Here is a 21,793-nt window from a genome sequence, read left to right as displayed (position 1 = left end):
ACCTGAACATGTAGCCCATCCTTATCCTAGTACTGTATTGTTTCTGTTAAGCTAACCCTAGGGGTGTCGCTAAATTGCGAAAAGATGATTTTGCCTTTGACTTGAAAATTATTTTCAGAAAAGGGAAACAACGCAATGTGGGCCACGTCTTCCTATAGCCGGTGTTGACCAATTCCCTTGATTTTCCAAGGTAGTGTAAGAACCCCGAAAAAGCTAAGAAATTAATCGATCTATCCGGAAGTGATCTACAAAGAACTTTTGTATCCCGACCTGAATTGCTTGAAATCAGGCAAGATCTCAAATCAGGACATACAAGTCCTTCCTAGAAGTCCATGCTACATCAGACCACGCGTTTCAAGTTTTGAGAAATGCAAGTTTTGAGAAGGGCATTAATGTCATTTTGTAACTTGTCAACGCGAGTTACCGGTTAATTGCCAATTCGTGCAAGCTTGTTAATGCCAAGTTGATTAATCATATGAGCGTCCCAATTAACCCGTTTATGGGATTACAGCTTAAGGATTATTGTCAAATGCATTAACTATGCGGGTTATAGACAATCAGACAGATTATGAATTGACCTACTGAATGGAGTCTGAATACCCAAAAAGCTTAATTTGATGAAAACGATTCATGACATGACGACCAAGATAGGTCCAGGAAGGTCGAGAAAAATTGAGTCAAAATAACCAAAATATCATCGGACCCTAATGGGCTCGCAAAGGTCACAGATACACAAATCCATGCATGTTGCTTGAAAAATAACGTTTTAAGAGGCGTTTTAATGCTCGATTTGCGACAATATTGGAAATGCAATTGCACAAAATTCGAGAAACGGATTTCATCAAGGTAAAGAAGCCGTTCTTGACCCGAATAAGGTCGAGGAGCTTTCGGCCTTTTTCCCTTTAGGATGGTCATGAGCCTCCTTGAGCATTTAGGGTTTCAGGCAGTCTCTTTAACCCGATTTTGACTATTTCTCGTATGCTCAAACATTAAACACGATAAACAACATGGTTTTGCAAAGCCGGTACCGTCATAATCTCGGAAAACATGTTTAACATACAAGCATTGGAAAACATGATCTTAAAGGAATTGATAAAATGGTACCGACATCATGGAAGCGGGAAAAAAATTAAACTCGAGAAATGACTTAAGACGGGGTAAGGAGACCGACTATGGCCCGTTCCCGACATGCTTAACGCGTTATATGATGAAAACATACATAATATGATGTAAAAATGTATAAAAATGTTAACTTTGCATGCGACCAGTCTCGGACTGCCGTATCGCTCCACAAACGCAAAGAAAACTTAAAAGTCCTAACTCCTCTAAATCGGGAATGGTTATACCTAGTCTCGGGATTCGAAGATAAGGCGAGGAAAGTCGGAAAATCAATTTCTAGAAGTCGGTTCTGCCCTATGAAGCAACAAACCCGACTCGGTGCAGTCGACCCGACTAGCAATCCGGCTTGTCAGGGCTGTTTCGGTCGATCGAGATGGCATCTTCGCGTCGTTCCGGTTGCGTTGGATTTCCAAGAGACTGAGGATCATGCCTGTGGTGGTTTCATGAGGAATGCATGTCTAGATTTCCCTAAAATCATGAGTAAAGTCGGGTTAGTAAAAAAGAAAAGACTCGATTAGACATCCAGAAAGAAACGACTCTCTGAGAGGCTCCCGGTGATCTTTGGCTGCAAGGTCGGTGGCTCCCGACCCCTAAGAGACTCCTGGGGGTGACTGTGGTGGTCGTATAGCAAGAAGAGCCTCAGATCGACCCGATCTGCAAAAGAAAGGAAGACAGCTCCAAAGGTTCAACCCGACTAGGCAGTAGGGTGAAAAACACCTTGCTAGGCTAAAACCAGCGGATCTGCATGGGACTTCTCGACTTCTGGACACCCTTAAGTCGTGTGTGAAGGTGGCTGGTGGGTCGTGGTGGCTCCAAGTGACACGCAAAGCCTGAAAAAGTCGGGAGAAACAAGCTGGACTGAGACAGTAAAACTGTCTCAGTTCTGGTCTGAGCTGGTTCGATGGTTTAGAGGTTTCAAATGGAAAATCTAAGCTTGAAAATGGACTCAGGAGGTCCAAAATAGGTGGTTTATGAAGTTTGATTGAGTTTCGAGTTAAATCGGAAAGGTGGTTGCCAAAAAACCGGGAAATGGCAATTTTGACCCGATTCTGATCAAGTATGGAACGATGGGCTCGAGGCTTCAAATGCTGAAACTAATCCCGGAAATGGACTCGGGAGGTCGAACACGTTTGGAGTACGAAGTTTGTTTGAAACTCGGATAAGTCCGATGGCGGTCGTTGGAAAACGGTTGAGTTTTCCGTCAATTTTGGCTTGTTTTTGGGCTGTGGCTTGAGCTATGCGATTTGTTGAATTTAAGGGGGCTTGAGAGCTTTTTGCTTTAGTGAAAAATGGCAAGAGATTATGGCAATGTGTGTGTGTGTGTTTTCTTGATGATGCTTTATGTTATATATAACCATGCTTAATGACAAGATTAGTGAAATAACGTGCAATTAAAGGCTTGGATTAGGAAGAGGCAGCTGCTTAAGGGGAAGATAAGGATGATTAGCATGGGGTTTTGATTGAAGAATGGTAGAAGATGATGGATGGATGAAGTGGATGGATATTTTGGTGCAAGACAATAAAGGGGGCGGCTAGCTTTGTCATGAGGAGGGGGAAGAAGGTGCCGTGGGTCCCGCTTGGGTTGGAGGTGAGTCGAGAAAGCTCGGGTGTCGATCGGTTATGTGTTCAAGTCTCGTGATTTGAAAGAACGACGTATCGATAATGTGCTCGAGGAAACGATCCCAATGAGCCTAAGATTGCTCATTTTGCATGAGAAATGCCCGTGTGGTTTTAAGGCTCGAAAGCCGATTTTGCTCGTTTCAAGCGATCAGAGTAAAGTTAGCCGTTTCTAAATGCGCATTCCGTCTTTGCGTTCCGCGTCGGTCGTTTTGACATGCATTGTCAATTACACTAAATAGTTGACCAATAAATCGGTATTCCAAATGTGGAACTGGAGACGTCCTCGGAGTCTGTAGTCGGATCTCTCAAATTACTTCCCGAGTTGCATGGGCGAGCCGGAGATCGCTACGATCTCCGTTTATTGAAAACGGATCTCGAAGGACTGTCGAGGGGCACTTGGAACCTTTCTAGAGCTATTTTGGAGGCCTAGATAATTTGTGCAATTCAATTTGAGAATTTCACATTGAGTCTTGGGATTGCTAGCACTGTATTGGTCAATCGTCTGGCATCAAGTTTCCGCCAAAAGGATCTCCGGTTATGGATTTATGTTGAAAATGGCGTTTTCTGTACTCGAAGGTCATTCGTGAAATTGAAAGTAGTTATGCAGTCTGATTTAGCTAATTGTGTATGACCGCTGCAGTTTTCGAGGTAATGCAGGGCTAACTTCAGTTGCCGATGTTTTGCCATGCCAGTCCCCAGTTATGGGTTTCTGCTGGAAGGTTGGCTTATTCTGAAACCCGAGAGTCATTCTAGATGTTTGAATGATTTCCGAGAAACAATCTGAAGTGAGGCTCATAATATGTAGAACCGCAGAGTCTGGCTATGCCTGACATTGGGCAATAACATTTGTCTGATGAACCGGCATTTTTGGACTTCTTCTAAAAAGTTGTCTATATTTAGGAAATTGTTATGTATAGAGCAGATGATCCGGGAAATGTGTTTGGAGACATTTTTCATCTGTTTGGCACCGCGAGGGATTTTTGAAGCCCAATATTGGATATCTTCCAACAGCTTGTTGAACAGGTGAAAAATAGTACTGTCGGATTTGTATTCTGCAAATGCCGGATTAGAGACTATTTGAGCTCTCTGTTTGCTTTGTAGGGTTGCTGGATGACCGAAAGTTCTTCTGTTGTGCGCTTGGGCCATATGTCTATCTCTGTTGACTTGAGGATGAATAATAACCCGCTGGTCTATCAAGTCTCCTTCTGTATCAATGCTCGGGTCGTGGCCTGAATCGCTATTGATGCACATTGCTTGAACTAGTGAGCCAAAACGGGGTGCTGACACTCATGAGCCCGTGTTGTACTAATTTCATTTCCGATCTTCCAAATCTTGGCGAGCATGAGTGGAATATTGGTCGAATGTGAACCAACTGGGATCCGATCGATGTAATTTGTATTGATATTGAGAGTACATTGCAAGAAAGTTATTTGTATATTCATTCATGTAAAGATCTCATTCGGCGAGCGAATGGTCCAAGTATTGAACCGATCGAGTCGGTTTACTCTCACTAGGGATTAGTAAGTCTTACATGTCCTGGTTTCAGCCAGCGCAGTGAACCGACCATCATGGCCCGATGTATTGTAACATGAGGATAGGGGGGCGAACCTTCGACACAAGGGTCTACCCCTCTCTCGAGCTCTTAGTTTGAATCGATCACTCCTCAATGAATTTACCGAGTCAGACCTAACAAGACAAGCGAAACCTAATTCAAGCGGTAAACAAACTAAAAGACAAGCTTAGACAAACTAGAATATCGACAGGGCGTGTTGGATATGGGCTCACAGATAACAGAACCTCTAAATTTGGGTCCAGGGAAAATGGATACTCCCAAAAGACGGAATTCGGGTACATATAGGGATGTGGACATAATAATGCTGGACAAGAGGACGAAGATGCAACGTGCACTTCTTTACCTGTTAGAAGCTTGGATGTTCTCTACAATTATGTAATATTTAAAGATTATTCTATTAATGTTCATGAATTTAATTTAAGATATAAATTGAAACAATAAATTGCCTAAAATATCCTCGAGAGATGAAAGTTGTCTCAACTGCGTTTATAGCAACTGAAAATTACAAATACAGTTGAGACAACTTTCATCGCTCGAGGTTATTTTACATAATTTACTCTAAATTAAAACTATGACCGTAATTCCTTATGTCCACTGCGTGCCCAAATCAAGAAAAGCCTTAATTGAATAATCAATGCTGCAATCAAATTCTCTGATCAAGGAAAGCCAACAATCAAAATTCTCAAAGGAAAACCAAAATTAAAGGAGAAAACGTTACTTGCATGGGTGAAGGAAAGTTTTCAGTATTTTATTATTTCTTTCTACCTCCTCAGATCTATCCATTTACATCCCACAATCCGTCAATAAAGGACTCTAAGCGAAGATTATACTATGTATACCTGGAAAAGCCCATAAAGGAGATACGAAATGCAGTGTATGGTCGGCCAAAATGTTTTTTTTTCCCCTATTTTAATTGAATGAGACACTGATCATCTTTTAAGGTTGAAAGATCCATTATAATTTCAATGATTTAACCCTTGGTCTATTTGTCAAGAGGTAGTTATCAACAAGTAATGATTGCACAAATATATTGATCAAAGTTTAGTGCACCACATCATCTAAAAGCCTATAAGATAAGCACTTTCAAAATGACATTTTGGACATGATAACTCATTATACGTATCAGTGTGGATAGAATCAAGGTTGTTGTTTCAAAGACGTCCAAATGAGATTAGAATAACAAGAAATTGCAAAATAAACGACACCAAATATATATGGTACACCCTCAAATGGAGGGAGACGTCCACGAACAGAGCAATAGTATTCACTAGATCGAAAAACTGAAGATTACCACTGAGATATTGCTCATGTTTCTAAAACCCCCTTATCGACCCGAACCTCACTAAGAATAGTCTCATCAACCTCTGGATTCTCTCCCTTTTTTCACTCTAAAACCTCGAGTTTCAGAGAAATAAACCCGAGAGGATTCCCATGGCAACACTCTTGTGATTTTCCCTCGCAATTTTTTGTCTTAAATACAAGAACTCTCTTTATATAGATACAAGACCCCTGATATTTGAAATTATTCTAAAATCCCTCTAGATATATTATTTTCTTTGAGATATAGATTTTTCCCATTTTAGAAATCCTAAAGATATCCCTAGCAGCTATAGATATTTCTCCTTCCAAATATTCAAATGATACAACGAAATCGCTATAAAATAAAAAATATAAAAACAATATAACATGATATTATTCCCCATGCCGCTTTTCGGCCAATCTCGTAGTCGCCTACCAGGTCTTTGAATCTTTAGGTCTTTGTGCTTAATGCGAGACATCTCCAATAAATCTCCACCTTGACTTTCATTTAGCAAGCACTATCAACCTCCCACTCGACCGCTTTGCTAGAGCCCTTATCGGGCTCCACCACACCTTACACGCATGCTGCTCAACTCTAAACCATCACTGGACTCCTTCGAGGTGCTAGGCTTCCTCATCTTTCCTATTGTTGTACTTCAAATCTGAGTGCACACAATAAAAAGGAAAAAAATAACCAGACCTGAAAACACTTAGGAACGATTGAATAATTACAGTAAATGCGGAATCATACAGGATGGATGTGAATTCTCAACTCTTTGTGCCGAAAAGTTTGTCCCATTGGCTCATCCTTTAGAAAGTCTGTCGGAACTCGGCAGCCAAGCACCCCCATCGACTAGGCTATGCCAACAGCCACACTTTCCATGGAACGGTCCATAGCATGCTGACCTTGCTTGATGTCAACAGCCATGATCTCGACAGAACGAGACAACATGATGACAGGGTCAGCTTTTCCACCGCTTGTCGGGTCTTTCACAGTCGCAGGAAGGGCCGCAGCAGACTCAACCCCGGGGGCCTCTTTGACGTTTGCAGTAGGTTGCTTGCGTGGAGGCATGTCTTGAGTCCTTCAACAGATCCCACCGGGTGGTGCCACAAAATTTTGTTTGCAAGAAAACGCGAGCGTGGCAGAGACAGTAGGTCTTGAGAGCAATTGAATACTCAAATCAAACTTCTAGTCAGATGACGGTGGATGGTTCGATGCCTTGCTTGAAAGAAAAAGGACTTAGAGTGGTTAAGAATCGAAGAAACTAAATTTGCATTAACCAAAAGAAGTCTATACAGTGAACTGAAGGGAAAGAACGATGATTACAAACTAAACAGGATGCTGAAAATCTAAAGGATTATATGTACAAAGAACTAGATGTTTCGATGCCTTGCTTGAGGAAAAAAAAGGACTTAGAACATCGTAGAATTGAAGAAACTAAATTTGCATTAACCGAAAGAAGTCTGTACAGTGAACTGAAGGGAAAGAACGATGATTACAAACTAAACAAGATGTTGTTCCGTTTGGTTTCGCAATCGAATTTTAAAATTTTAACTCTAACTTTAACTCTACTCACTACACAACAAAAATCAACTCTTCAAAGTCAAAAAGGTGGGCTCCATAAATAAATCCACATACAACTCCATTATACTCAATTCAATTTTTAATATTAAATTCTCTTAACTATTCATTATTTTTTTACACTTTTTCACACAATTCAACAATACAATCATTACAACCGAATTAAAATCAAAATTCAACTCTAAAACCAAACACATTAAAAAACAGAGCTTCTGATTCGATATTTGTGAGCATAAATCTCCGAAATCTCAAATTTATAGAGCAATCAGACCTCTTCACCGTAGCCTCCATGCTCCCCGTACTTCTAACAGTTTGACGAATGTGGGTGCTATATCGTTCAGCAACTGGTACCACCAGAAGACCAAGTCGTTTCTTCTCCACCATTTCTGCTAAATCCTGTAGATGATCCGATCGTGTGCTCCCACGTCTCAACTGACGGAACAAAAGAAACACGTGACAATAATCTATTGTGCGTATCCAATCTTATCCTATTCCATGACTGGGCTTTCCGTTATTGGGCTGGGCTCATCCCTAAATCTGTAATTTCATCTAAGCCTACGATCTCTGGACTAGCCCAATATACTACGCGCTGCTCTTCCTTCACTTGAAATCAGGTTTTGCCAAATATTGGTTCAACAATTTTTCAATTCTAATTTTTCTTATTCAGAATTTTTTTTTTTTTTTTTTTTTTTTTGCAAATGCAAAATAGGAAGTGGCTTGAATGAGAAAACACGTCCAACGGGTCTCAAATGAAAAATTGTGGGCTCTAAATTCCTCGAATCGGCACTCTTCCCCAGCACCTCCATTATGTTATTGTGATGGTCGGTTTTTCTTGAGCCTTCGGGTCCACTCCTTTTTATAAAAGACCAGAAATAGGCCCATTTTGCTGGGTGATTCTTAGACAGCTTGGCTTCTTCCCCGCTTTATCAGCTTCCTTTTTTAAGTAATCTTTTGTTTTGCTGGCTTGTTTCTTTGTTTGAGGATATGCAATCCGAATAGTTTTTGGGTCAGTTTTAGGTAATAGAAGATTTTGTCCTTTCTCTCAATCGAGGGTCTAGGTGTTCTACCCCTTTGAATTATAACTCCATCCATAAAGAAAGGGGACATAGTGTACAGTCACCAACAATATCGTTAGTAGGACTTCCACTGCCCTTTTGTATTCTATTTTCCTATCCCTTACTAGATTCATGAACCTTTCTGTATTTTATATTTTCGTTTAACTCTATTTATATCCAATGTAGTTTTAATTTAGTTGAAGGCATAAGAGGACTCTTTTTCATCGTATTCTACTACAATTTGACATGAAACTTCAATCTAGCTATACAAAGATGGATATCTTGATAGAAATATATATTGAATTTATATATATGTATTATATATATATATATAAGCTTGCAAAATCTTTCATAGTTTCGACCATGGGCAAGAACTCTATGATTATCAACATAAAGTCACGCCGATACTTGCTGAATTGACGTTGATATTGGTTATCGTTATTATCGACTTCATTTTTCTCCTTGGCTAGCAGAAAAGAAAACCACTGTGTGTTTGCCAAAGCGAGTGCATTTTTTCACCGCGGACATACATAGTTAAATTCACACGTCTTACTAGTTAAATATTGTATATAGATATTTTCAACGTCGTAATGATTCTCACAACCCTGGAAATACTCCGAAAGGCACAGACAGAACAGCCCTTTAGTGTGCTGCCAAAATCTTAGGACTTGTTTGGTGGGAAGGAAAGGGAGGAGGAGAGTATTACTCTTTTTCTGAATGCTTTGCCTCCCTTTTACTTCAGATCCATCCAAACAAATCCACCAATAATCTATCCCACAGAACAAAAGAAATAAAAAGACACTCAGGTAAGAATGAATCAAAATAAGAACTCCTCAATTTTGTCGTTTTTCTGTAAATAAATAAACCAGAAGCATCATGAGTGTATGCCATTTGGTCAAAGGACTGGTTATATCACTAATGTGACTTGATTTAAGTGATATTATGAATGGAAAAATCTATGATATGAGAGTTTACCTCTTAGAGAATTCAATTCAGCTTAAAATGAATTAATCGGAGTTCTTTGACTTCCAGATATCAAGGTGCACACCGAAAAAAAAATGCACTGGCTATATAGAGAAATATATCAAAGAGAAGTACGGGCAATGCTACAAATTTAACCTCAAAGTTCAAACTACAAAAACATTTGGAATTAATATAAAACAGAGAAGAAAATAGATGCTAATGATTAGCATTAATTCATGTGCATCAAGCTCATTTCCCTACTATAAAGCTAATCAAGCGGTCCATCACGCATGATATCTTCAAAGCAAATCTTTCTTGCAGCTTAGTTTGGCCAATGAATGCATCAGACAGTCGACGCACATATAGCATACCGTTGCACATATGTTGCAAAATCATTGAGACAATGATCATTACGCAGTCTCCACATATATGTATGTATATACCATGAAACCTTCAACCAGCAGTATTGATCTTCACTCGCAGTCAAAGGCTAACTAATATTTATAGGTAAATCAAAGCTCAGTCGGGACTTCGTCCATGCAGTCTTCTTTTTTAATGCCCCCAATGAGAGATCCTACAGAGATGACCTGAAAGTCAGATATAAACCATTGAAATGTTAATCATCTGCAATTAAACCGCGAAGAAAGGTAAAAAAGGAATATATCATTACTGCATAAGGATAGAGAAAAGGCAGCCGCAGTGCACAAAGATTAATCCGCGGTTTTACGAGATTGGCGCATTATCAGTTTCATCCATGTATTGCACCGGTACATTAAGAATGACGACTGTGTCTTCATTTTACTAAAGCACCGGAATTATCTCTAATCGGTTTCAGGTTAGTATCAATGTAACAGATAGAGAAGATACAATAGAAATTCCGTCAAATATTGATATGCTTCAAGAAATTTAATGTACACCCCACATGACAAAGATTTTATTCTATGTAGTAGCGATTCGAAATTGACTTGTTGGCTTTATGACATTATTCTTCTCAAAATGAGTTTACAACCAAAAGTCTACAAAATCAATAAGTCTGAAAATATTCAAATTTCTGTCTAGCTCTCCCTTCAAATATTGATCTAGAATTCGTTGAACAATACGCTATCCGGATTCTCCATCAACCCCTAGCTAGTAGTTTTAGACGGTCATAATATACAAGTGACTTCTTGGAAGTGTCAATGTGAATTTGATTTAAAGTTCTATTCTAATAATTAATGCAAAAGGAAATCAATATAGGTATACATGTTGAATGAAATCTATGACTCCACACATTTTCCAAAAGAAAATTTATGCTTTCATGGAAGGGACCAAACTTAAACCATGAATAAATAACTATGTAAATGGTCTCGGGATGGTGGTCTGTGCGGAATATGAGACACGAGCTTTCTCAAACACACAAGAATTATTTTTCCCCAGATATGAGACACGGTTGCAGATGTTTGTGCTTTTAGACAAATTAAATATGTTATCTTGATATTAATTAAAATTGATATCCCTTCTGTCGACCTTCGAGAGCTTGGAGACATAATTAATTAAGGGAGATGCCTTGACATTTTAACTAGACGCCAAAACAGGATATACTTTCCGGGAAATTAGTTTGTAGCAGTGAAAGAATGAAAGAAAATAGTAACTTTGTCAATCTTCATTTTCTTTGTGGAAGAAACAAAGAATCTCTTTGATCATTGGCCCCAAAAAGAGGAAAGAAAACCCATCTGACCGGTCCTTCGAGAAATTAGATGTGATCTAAATTTTGTGAAAATAAAGAATGCACAGGTTGATCAAGATGCCCTGCTGAACTCGAAAGGAGACCCTTCTATCTCAATACATTGTAAACCTATAGAGTAAGAGTTAACATGTTTCTATCTTAAATAATCTTACCAAGGATATAGAAAATGAACAAGCGGATGTTGTAGAAAAATAAGGTTTGACACTATGACATTGTGCTCCACCTAGAGTCAAGAGGGTTCTGAGTTCGATTCTCACTAATCCAGTATCCATGTGCTCCTTTATTTCTCCTTCATCTATCTCTCCACGTCTCTTTTGTAAGCCAAAAAAATAACCAGATGTTGTAATAACAGGTGTTTCAATTGTATCTTGATTTTAGGATGAAATATATTCTTCTTTCTTTGGACAGGTGAATAAGCTTGTTAAGTTGCAAATTAATCTTTTGGTGACTTTAAGAGAAAATTGTGCAAAAGACAAAAGTAGGAAACCACGCCCAATTCAGTCAATATCCATTAGGTCTCACCAGTTAGGTTAGGTCTGAGGTAGGAAGTTATAGGGTCAAAACAAGTCTATTGCGAGCAGAAGCTTCCTTGAAAGGAATCAAGTCTTTTAAATTCTGCCTCTATTTTAGACTATGGAGATTAAAGAAACAGATAGAAGGGTGATCAATAGTATGTTTTCTATATTTCCAAGAAAATATAGTTCTAGGGTTTCTATCTCCGATTTAAGTCAGGAAAGGTTAAAAGAAGAGACCGAACAAAAAACCGAAAACCAGGAACGATTGATTTGTCTTCCATGAGAATTGCATCTCTCACCAAATTGAGTTTGGAATCCTCATGAATTTTGAGAATATCGGAATGCAATCGTCCGAAGGTCATCTGCGTCGTCCAGAGTCCATTGCTCGTTGCTTGTTTCCATATCAAGGTAAGGTATGGAGTATCCGGAGGCCTCCCTGTAGCCGGTGAATGAAGCATTCTCTTCTGAGACGGCAGAATTTTCGTAATTCACTGAGTCTGAATTCGGAAACCCAATTCCTCCGAAAGCAATTGAAGAAGGACTACCATTATGATTTGGATCGTATTGTGGACTGCTTTGGGTCTGGATATGACGAGCCCAACTTTGCCAATCTTGAGTAGGCGAGGGAAGTTTCCCATGGTATCTCGAGTTAGGGTTTGCGCATGTGTTGGCATTTGAAATGCTTTGAGCTGCTTGCTCCTTGAGAGAAGCGAGTTGTGCTTGCAAATTCACGACCTATCCAATTTGAGAGGAAAGAAAAAGGATGAGCTTTTGTTATAGAACTCTAATTATAATTCGATATATTTAGGGTTTTGATCATAAAACACCATTGATAGTCAGTAGATAGCTAGAATTGAACCTGTTGCTGTAAAGCAAAAATATGGGAGACACAGCCGTAGATAGGGTCATGGAGCCGAGCTTGAGCTTCATACGAGATCGTGACAGCAGCTTCAGCACGGTCACTCACGGGGAGGTGAGTGAGGAGCTTAGAAACATTGCTTGCCCCGAAGACCTTGTGAATCGCTGCGAAATGGGTCACCCCCTGTTCGTGGCAGAAATACGGGGCAAACACACAACCTTGGACGCATTTCCTCCTCAAGAATTTGCATGCTCCACAAGGAGATCCGCAGCCTGAGCCTGAACTTGAGCCTGACCCTGTCATACCGTATCGAGTGATCGATATCAATCTATCAATTCCCACTGTAGGTTCTCTAGGTTTGTGGCAGTACTTCGATTGCGAGAATTTTTTTCTCAGCTTTGTGGAAGCATTTTAATCACCATTATAGGTTTATAAACACCAGAGGAATGAAGGGGCAGAGGTGGGATTATACTAATAATGAGTACTTAATAAATTAATCCAATATTGTCTCCTCAATGGGCTACATATACTATTAGTTTTCCTCTTTAAAAACCCCCTTTCACTTCTTCTCCTTCATAAATTATATACCCTCTTGCGATATTCCCATTACGCCTCTTTATACGACAAAACAGCTTGCATAAAACCTAATTTAACCCTTGGAGATATTGACTCGATGATCGGGTAACATTATAATTCCATTCTTAATTTTTCCGATATCACCTAATATTCTGTAGTTTAATAACCCCGCCCAGTCTAGGATCAATCGGGTCAGTTCACTTTGGAATAAAATTTTCTCCATTCATAACACTCGAATCCGATATTTTATTAAGAAGAACAAACGGCGAACCACCTAAATCAACCCACATTGATAATTTCCTCTTTAGTTTAATTTTGGCTTCTTGTAAGTGATAAAAGAGTTCACATTTGTCATTAATTAAGTAACTTTTACTATAGTTGCTTAAAAGATTATTGATTTCTCTTAGAGAATAAATGATTTTATTTTCGGTTTCAGTACATATTATTATTAAAAGATGGCTCTTTGGGAAGAGTGCTACAATGAGCACGCGATAGTCTCTCATTTTCCAATTGATGTAAACCTATTTGTTACTTATAATAACTAAAGTATCTAGCCATGAAATTCGATAGATAGCAAATTATATAGCATTTTTTTTCGGTGTGAACTCTATTATCTAAAATCTCAATTTGGCCAGATTAATCCAATCGAGCCAAGTTGGCTCACTAAAGGATAAAACTCTCTCACTGTGGGTTTTATGCATTCATAAAGACTCAAACTCAATACCTTACTTAAGCGGAATAAATGTTGAACCGTTTGAACCAACTGACATTGGTACATTGTATAGCCTTTAAATTACCAAGAAAGTACCTGAAACTGTTGCTCTTGAATCCAATATCGCAGGAAAAGAAATCCTATATCATTAAAAATATATTGTATATAAGATCCCGGATTTTGCTTCATTTTCGGCTCAGTTTAATGCGGAAGGGGAGGACTTTTGGGGATATATATGGTCGTAGTTAATGGTAAAGTGTATTTATGTCACTTATTAGAGTCCATTACAAAAGCAAAATAGCAAATGAGTAATGTATGTAAACAGTTATATTTGGCAATATATTCTCGAAGTACCAACACTGAACAGAAACAACACCGATCATATATGTAAATGTTAATGACTCTGGATCAACGTGGACTAATTTAAGTAATTCGATATTTGTTCTATCTAATCAAAATCTAGGGTTTAAGTAAAATAAATAGAGAAAATCCACAATTGAAAGAGTTTTACCCTTAATAGAGTGACCTAGGTCAAGTCTGGATTAATTGGAATGCATTGAGCTTCACGAGAGAATTTGTTTAGGTTGAGGGTTAATCTTAATGGGTTATGGGGCAATAGAAAACTTGTGTCATCTTAATTATGTAAGAAAAGTTATTAATTATTCGATTAGGTATTTATAAATCCCTCTTCATGCAGTGGTGCATGGTCCACTATACTCTCAAAAAATGTAGAGTCTTGTGTGAATGCTAGTAGCCCTCTCCTCTGGCAATGAATAGGGAAAAGAAAAATTACTTGCTCGTATATATCATTCTGGTCCTTTTAATTCTCTGTCTCTCATCCCCTCTCTCAATTCTTTGATCACCTGCCTCTTCACGTGGTGTAAGAAAACCATATCATTTGTTATTTTACAGTTTATCGATTATAAAGGAGGTTCATACATCTATAATAGGGGGAAAAATAAAAGAAATCTAAATAAAATGACATAAAAACTCTTATTGGCGACAATCCAATCCTTAATTTTTTTATTATAAGAGTGTATACCACTGCAATATATCATTTTTCTCGTTACTTTTGCAACTTTTTTCAATTGCAAGCGGGCTATTGACCTAGTAGAAGAATAGAAAAATAAATGAGTATAAAAATCCAACTAGCAAAGACATAACCCAGGACCTCCTAGTTCCGAGGCGGCGACTTGTGTTTCTACACCAGGTCGCCTTCCTCTTGTTTTGGTTTTTTTCTTTTTGGAGAATTTGTTCTTGCAACATAAATTAGGTTAATTCATGTCAATTAATTACCACATCTCAGCTTTACTGTATGAATAACGGCTCTTTCAACAGTTGAGTAGACAAAATCCCTATGGAGTGGAGAAGAATTACAACGGCCTAATTCTAATGCCAATGGCCATAAGACGGCCACTGAAAAAAAAAGAAAGAAAAGAAAAGCAGGCTTTGTTGAAGATTTGGCTGGGCTCTTTTCTTCTTCAGCAAACAAACGTACATACATATGTATCATTCCACCTTTTTAATACTGCTCAAATTGCAGCATTTTTTGTTTTATTTAAATTCCACATTACTTTTTTTTTTCAGTGACATTATATTTAGCATCATTTTCAATTCGTACTCTGTTTATTCTATTAAATTTTACTAGACCTACAAATGGACCAAAAGCTTAAACAGCACGTAAATGCCTGGACACGAAGCCCAACTAAACAATACGTTGGCAAAGGAGGTTAGGCCTAACTCCAATTTCATTAAAATGTCGATCCAAAAATTTAAGAGTTATAGATTATGCTATCCAATCCTTTTTTTTTTTGGTGAAATCAAATCCTTCTTTTTTATTTGCTTAATCCTCTTATAAACGCAATGATTTCTCCTTCGTTTTTCATTGTAGAAATCCTGCTATCCTTTTTTGGGGTTTGAAAAAAAAGGATGGTATATTAAATTAGCTAGTGATTTCCATCAAACTTATTTTTCTAGATAGTATATATTCACCATCTTCAATTTTGTATCTAAAGAAATAAAATCAGTTTGGCGGAGGAAATTTTTTTTAAAAAAAAAGTCAGCGTAGTGGCATATATCCCATCATTTATCATGCTTACTATCATATAATTAAGATGATCATACGGTCAGTAAATTGTATTTTGGTTCGCACTCCCAAATAAGTAAAAATCAAAATATGTTATATATATATAATCATATTTGTTTTAAAAAGAAAAAGAAAAATTAATTGTATTAAAACTGGGCAAGCCATGTACTGGAGACAAGAATGAAAATGCTTATCAACCCAGTTAACTAAAATAATACATCTCTAACAACGTAGGATAGGTTCAACTTATCTTTAGAAAGAGGACAGCAACTGTGGCCTGCCAAAGACAGACAAAGTCTAGTGTCTGTGATTAAACAATTTCACTGCGTTGCAAAAGCAAAGCCCAGCTATTGTTCCTTTTCCATAGGAAAATCATTAATTAGACATATAAAACATCATCATCTTCTATTTCAATAGTACAATAATTATTCTTTCTCTTGTCAACGATCGGCCAAATCACTTTAATCTGGATTTTCAATTACATATGATGAAAATGGTACATACTTAAAAGTTATCATGAGAATGATTCATTGTATATCATGTCCTCGACAAAAAAAAATGCATGAATGTAAGGAATGTTCATATGAATATATATGTAATTTTGTATTTCATAAATATCATGTTAACTGTTCTGACTGAAAAATTAAAGAACATGACTAAGGCCAATAATAGAGTAGACTACTACTGTCGCCCTCCACTTATTCATTAGCAACCATTTTTTTCCTTGACATATTTTTGCCACCTATTTGCCCCAAAACATTGGCATTTCATCTACCATTTATACCCTTCCGTAACAGAAAAGTGACAGAAAATGTAACGCCGTCCATGAATTTTCCGTCACGGAGGTTAACGGAAGGGTATAAAGGGTAGACGGAATGCCAACGTTTGGGTTAATTGGTGGCAAAAATATGTTAGGAGCAAAAATGGTTGCTAATGAATAAATGGAGGGCGATAGTGGTATTCTACTCCCAATAATATGTATAGGGTTAAGGGTAATTTTGGTAAAAGAAGTGAACCAAAATAGAAAAATATGCAAAGATAATGGACGAAATTGAAAAATATCAAAGAGGTGAGATTAAAAGTGAATGTTTAATAGAAAATTAAATAAAATGAAGAAATAAAAATTAATAAAAATACAACAGACGAAAATGAATAAAGAGAGATAGGAAAAACCTAGAAAGTTGTATGATAAAAACCAAAAAAGAAAGCAATGAACCAGCTGCAGCTAGAGAACTAGATAAATACTTTTTTCGTATGAGAAAAGAAAAGGGCTATTCCTCGACTTTTACCTACATTTTTGTTTTCGTCCTAAACGTATTTCCTCGTTCAATTATATCATAAACGTTACATTATTTGTTGGTTTTAGTCCTACCATTAATTTTTCCGTCAAAAAATTAGTTTTCCATCAAAAATATTTTTAAAATATATTATTTAATTACAATTTAAAAATACGAAATATTTTTAAAAAAAAAAAGAGGATCAGGAGATCCTAGCCCAGCCGAATTGGGATCTCTTGATTTCAGAGGAAAGGGGCCCCGTCGGCAGCCCCCCTCCCCCTCACCGCGGGCCGCCAACGGGCCCGTCTACCCCCTAAATCGGGAGATCTCGACCAATTGGGCTGGGATCTCCCCTTTTAAAATTTTTAATTTGTTTTAAATTCTTGTTGCTTTTTCTTTTTTGTATTTTTGGAATATATTTTGGACAAAAAAAGTGGTTTTTTGACGGAAAAATTAACGGTAGAATTAAAGCGAACAAATTAGGCAACGTTTAGGACAAAATCAAATGAAGAACTAAGTTTAGGACGAAAATAAAAAAAAGGTAAAAGTTGAGGACAAAAACGGCTTTTTCCCAAAAGAAAAAGGCAGATATGATTTGAGACATTATTAATTCCTCGGGATCGCCGTTCATGTGCAGCTCAACCACAAACTAAAAAGAATATAGATTTGGTACACACCAGGGCCCTTTTAATTAGAGAAAAATCGTTTTCATTCCTCAACTTTTGATTTTTTTTTTTACTTTCATCCTAATTTTTTGTTAACGTCCTTAACATTTCATGTTTTATTCACTTCAATCATACTGTACAATATTCCGTTAAAATGTCCAAAAAATTATTTTTAGATATTAATTTTTTATCAAAAATAATTGAAAATATATAAAATAATAAACAAATAAACATTAAAAAAAAGGAAGGGGACATCGAAGAAAGGGACAAGACGCCGGGAGCCTTGCCGATAGCCACCCCTACCACTCCGACGTCATTAATTGGCAACCTCTAAACTCACTGGCAACATCGAAGAGGGATGAGTGGCCACCAACGAGGCCTTTTTTCCCAAAATCAAAGGATCCTCATTTGGCAATCTAGGAACCCTCAATTGCTAAACCCCTACAATTTGGGAACACTCGATTGCAAGGAGAGGGTGCCTCATCAGATGTCAACCCTCCCCTTTCGACGATTTGTTGGTGACTTTTGTGGTCCCTAGCGATCTCAAAGGTATAAGGAGGAGGGGTGGCCGCCAATGAGACCCCCCTCCCTTAAAATCGAGGGACCTAGATTCAACAGTCTAGGATCTCTCGATTTCGATGGAGGGGCCTCACAAGCGGTCACCCTTGCCCTTTGACATGACCAGCAGGCCCAGAGGTCACTGGTGACGTCGGAAGGGGGGCGTGGCTGCCAATGAGGCTGCCCTCGCCCTCGCCTTCTTCGATCTTCCCTCCCTTCTTGTTATATTTCATACTTTCTAAAATTAATTTTTGATAAAAATAATTATTAGAGATATTTTTTTCGATGAAAAAGACTTTTTTAATGGAAAATTGGACGGTAGGTCTAAAACCAATAAAACATGAAATGTTAAAGACGATGTTCAACAAAAAAAAAATTATTAGGACAAAATTGAAAAAAGTTATGAAAGGTGAAGGAATAAAAATGGCTTTTTCTTATGGTATATGTGTTTTTTTATATGAATTTATGATATTTATGTTTAAATGGTAACTTGGACAAATAAATAGATAAATGCACACCGTGGTTTCAAGGGACAATTCCAATGAAGCACTAATATGTAGAATCTGTCTCGTAATGGAACTTTGGCCACGGACGGATTCATTAGATAAGATCCAAAACACCTGTAATGTCGGCTTGCAATGTTGAAATTCAAGCACATGCTGGAATAGAAATGGTCAAAATGTTATCACTTTCTCCTTAAATCGCAGGTGTACGGTGCACCCCTGCCACACTCTCGATAGTCACTGATAATTGAAGGTTTGCTCGAAGTAATAAATCAAGTTAGTGCCACGGGACTGATCAAATTGAATTTTTTTTATTATTTTAGAATTTAAAAAAAAAAAAGAAACCTTATAATTTATCAAAAAGAGTGTCATAGAGTGCGCGCACTCTCACCTAATTACCAAGAGATTTCATATTAGATATTCAGTGGGATTACCCGTGTCCATTTATTAGACATTTAGATTTATATTTCATTTTAAAAGGCCCACGAGCATCTCGTATAATTTAAAAAATATATATGATTTTAAATTTTTTTAAATAATCTTGATTTTTTATTTGTGACTAAAAAGATGCGAAATTTCACTCAAATATAAAATTTAATTCTATCGACTTTTTCGTCATCAACACATATATATTTTTAATTTCCAGCAAACTAAGTAATAAAAATAGAAGAAAACATATATAAAAAGAGTAAGCCAAAGAACGATGGAGGACTGGGGGCCGGCGACGTCAAGCAGCTGAGATCGTTGACTGTCTCAGATGAGGTGACAGACTGGCATCAGGCGTCCTATAGCCACATCGTTCTCTCTATGTCTCTCATGTTCATATGTGGATGGGGTACCTCCACAGGTTTAATAAGGCTTGAAGGTCACCAGAGGTATTAAAGGCCACCGACTTCAATTGTAGTGGTTATGGACTGCAGCAGGTGCGTCCACCCCAGATAAAAAGAAAACATATAAAAACTAAAAAAAAAATTATAGAGAGGATGGCGTGGGAGTCGAAGTAGGAGTAGGCATGCCGATTGCTGCATGCCACCACCCCATCAATTGAAGTTGGTATTGGCCTTCGGCATGTGACAGGATCACGGCAGCCGCAAGTGAGGGTGACTGATCAGTGTCCCACTTCATATTAGTAAATTATTAGTGTAGTAAGTTGTGTGTTGCACGGAGTTGTTTTTATAGTAATTATTTACATTTTTTAGAATTTTAACAATAATAAAAAGTTTCGAATATTAATCCTAACATATTAGTTCAATTTTAAATAGTTTAGTGACAATTTTTACTAGCTATTAATTATCCTATTCAAAGTGTATTGTATATTTATTGAATCGTCAACATTATGCAGCTTCACTATATGCATTATATAAACTTCCTCTTGTAAATTCTTTTTATTGATTTTTTTTTGAAATGATATTTTGCTATGCTCTTACTTTCAATTGTTAATTCTTTTTTTTTAACTTTTTATATGACCCTAGATTTTAGTCTTCTGTGTTAATTTTTTTGGAAATTGTTTATACATGTAACTAATTAATTTACTTAATATGCATTTGTATATTTATTTAACTATCAATATAATTCAAAGATATACTAAAATTATATCAAAGACATTTTATGAAATAGTTCTTTTCGAAAGCATTATTTTTACATGTAGACTTATGTTTTTAAAAGGGCAAATTATCCCATATATCACATAGTTTCACTTTTTTTTTCAAATCTATCATATGCTTTTAAAATGACATAAAATATCCCATGGTTTATATTTTTTTTCCAAATCTGTCCCGCCGTTTTATCTCCGTCAACAGTTAACGATCTTGCCACTGTGACCCTTTTACCCGGGATAGATTTGAGAAAACATTAAAACCATAGGATAGATTTGAGAAAAAAATTAAAACCATTGGATAGATTTGAGGAAAAATTAAAATCATGGGATAGATTTGGAGCCTACTAACGTCTCATTAACGGAAAATATAAAGCCGGCATAGATTTGGAAAAAAAAATATAAACCATGGGGTATTTTAGATCATTTTTAAATCATATGATAAATTTGAAAAAAAATGTGAAACCATGGGATATATGGGGTAAAAACTCCTTTTTAAAATGCAAGTAAATTTATATGAGTGTATTGAGATAGTTAATTTATATATGTCCTTAATTATTTATTTTTTAGTATAAACTAATATAATATATATTTATATTTGTTATAACATCATTTATTATTTTTGATGATATTTTAAATATAATTGGTGCATTATCACATATATTTAAATCCTAAGTACAAATTTTAGTTTGGTGTCATTGAAACTCTTCTTTCCAGGGTGGCTTCTAATAATTTATATATTTACTTAATTGAAATTTTCAATAGAACTTATTTAATATTCATTGTTATATTTATTTATTGTATCAATATATATCATTTCTAATACCAATCTTTTGAGTGAATTTTTAATATAATTTTTATAATTATATTTACTGGCCTATTTAATGTAAAGTGTTGGTTATTTTACTATATGTGTAATTCTAATTATTAGGAGCATTTATTGCTTCCCAAGTTAATTTTTACTATTTATAATAATATATATAGATAAGAAAAAATATTGATGCATGAGAAAAAAAGAATTTATGGGAGACGGCGCAGAGAGGTTTATGGCTGCCAACAACCCTCCACACTTTATGATTCTATTTTAATTTATACAAACTAATTTGTATTTAAAGAAAATGTGCAATCAATGGTTGGTACGTTAAAGATTATGCTAGGAAGAAAGTGAACAAATTGCGTAATGTTAAGGACAAAATTGAGAAAAACTTATTCAAGATGAAAATGAAAGAGAAAAACCAAAAGTTGAGGATAAAAAAGGTTTTTGTTTTCGGTAAGGGGATAAAAAAGGTTTTTATTAAGATTTTATTGTTTTTGGAAATTTTCAATTAAATGCGTTGATGCGAGTCTATTCAATATAGTTTTCTGCTGGTTTGGCACCAACTCAGATGAAAATATATTCTAATTAAAGAAAAAGCAAAAGAGAAAAGATAGTTTGAGTGGGACGGGGGTATATTATTGAAAATTTTGAGAAAGTGTTGACAGAATTCACGTATCTCTTGATGTTCATTGTC

General features: G+C 36.6%; 1 protein-coding gene across 2 annotated transcripts; it reads right to left on the bottom strand.

The window, feature by feature from the left end:
- Positions 1-9,366: 9,366 nt before the first annotated feature.
- LOC116189027 (LOB domain-containing protein 29) lies at positions 9,367-12,686 on the bottom strand. Of its 2 annotated transcripts, XM_031518510.1 has the most exons (3): positions 12,312-12,686; positions 11,752-12,187; positions 9,367-9,798 (listed from the first exon to the last, which is right to left on the bottom strand). In XM_031518510.1, the coding sequence occupies exons 1-2, from the start codon at positions 12,612-12,614 to the stop codon at positions 11,771-11,773; spliced, it is 720 nt and encodes a 239-aa protein (XP_031374370.1). In that variant the 5' UTR covers positions 12,615-12,686; the 3' UTR covers positions 9,367-9,798; positions 11,752-11,770. The 2 variants fall into 2 exon arrangements, with proteins under 2 accessions (XP_031374370.1, XP_031374369.1); XM_031518509.1 differs by lacking the exon at positions 9,367-9,798 and having other exon boundaries at positions 11,137-12,187.
- Positions 12,687-21,793: the final 9,107 nt, after the last annotated feature.

Source organism: Punica granatum, chromosome 8 (genome assembly GCF_007655135.1).
Source record: "Punica granatum isolate Tunisia-2019 chromosome 8, ASM765513v2, whole genome shotgun sequence".
Lineage (NCBI taxonomy): Eukaryota > Viridiplantae > Streptophyta > Magnoliopsida > Myrtales > Lythraceae > Punica > Punica granatum.
The sequence above is the reverse complement of the archived record's forward strand: the minus strand, read 5'-3'. Positions and strand labels throughout refer to the sequence as shown.

Excerpts from the sequence above, each read along its gene's own strand:
- LOC116189027 (XM_031518510.1), bottom strand. The coding sequence starts at position 12,614 with ATGACAGGGTCAGGCTCAAGTTCAGGCTCAGGCTGCGGATCTCCTTGT. Across the intron at positions 12,188-12,311 it reads TTTTTGCTTTACAGCAACAG|GTCGTGAATTTGCAAGCACA; the intron begins GTTCAATTCTAG and ends CAAATTGGATAG.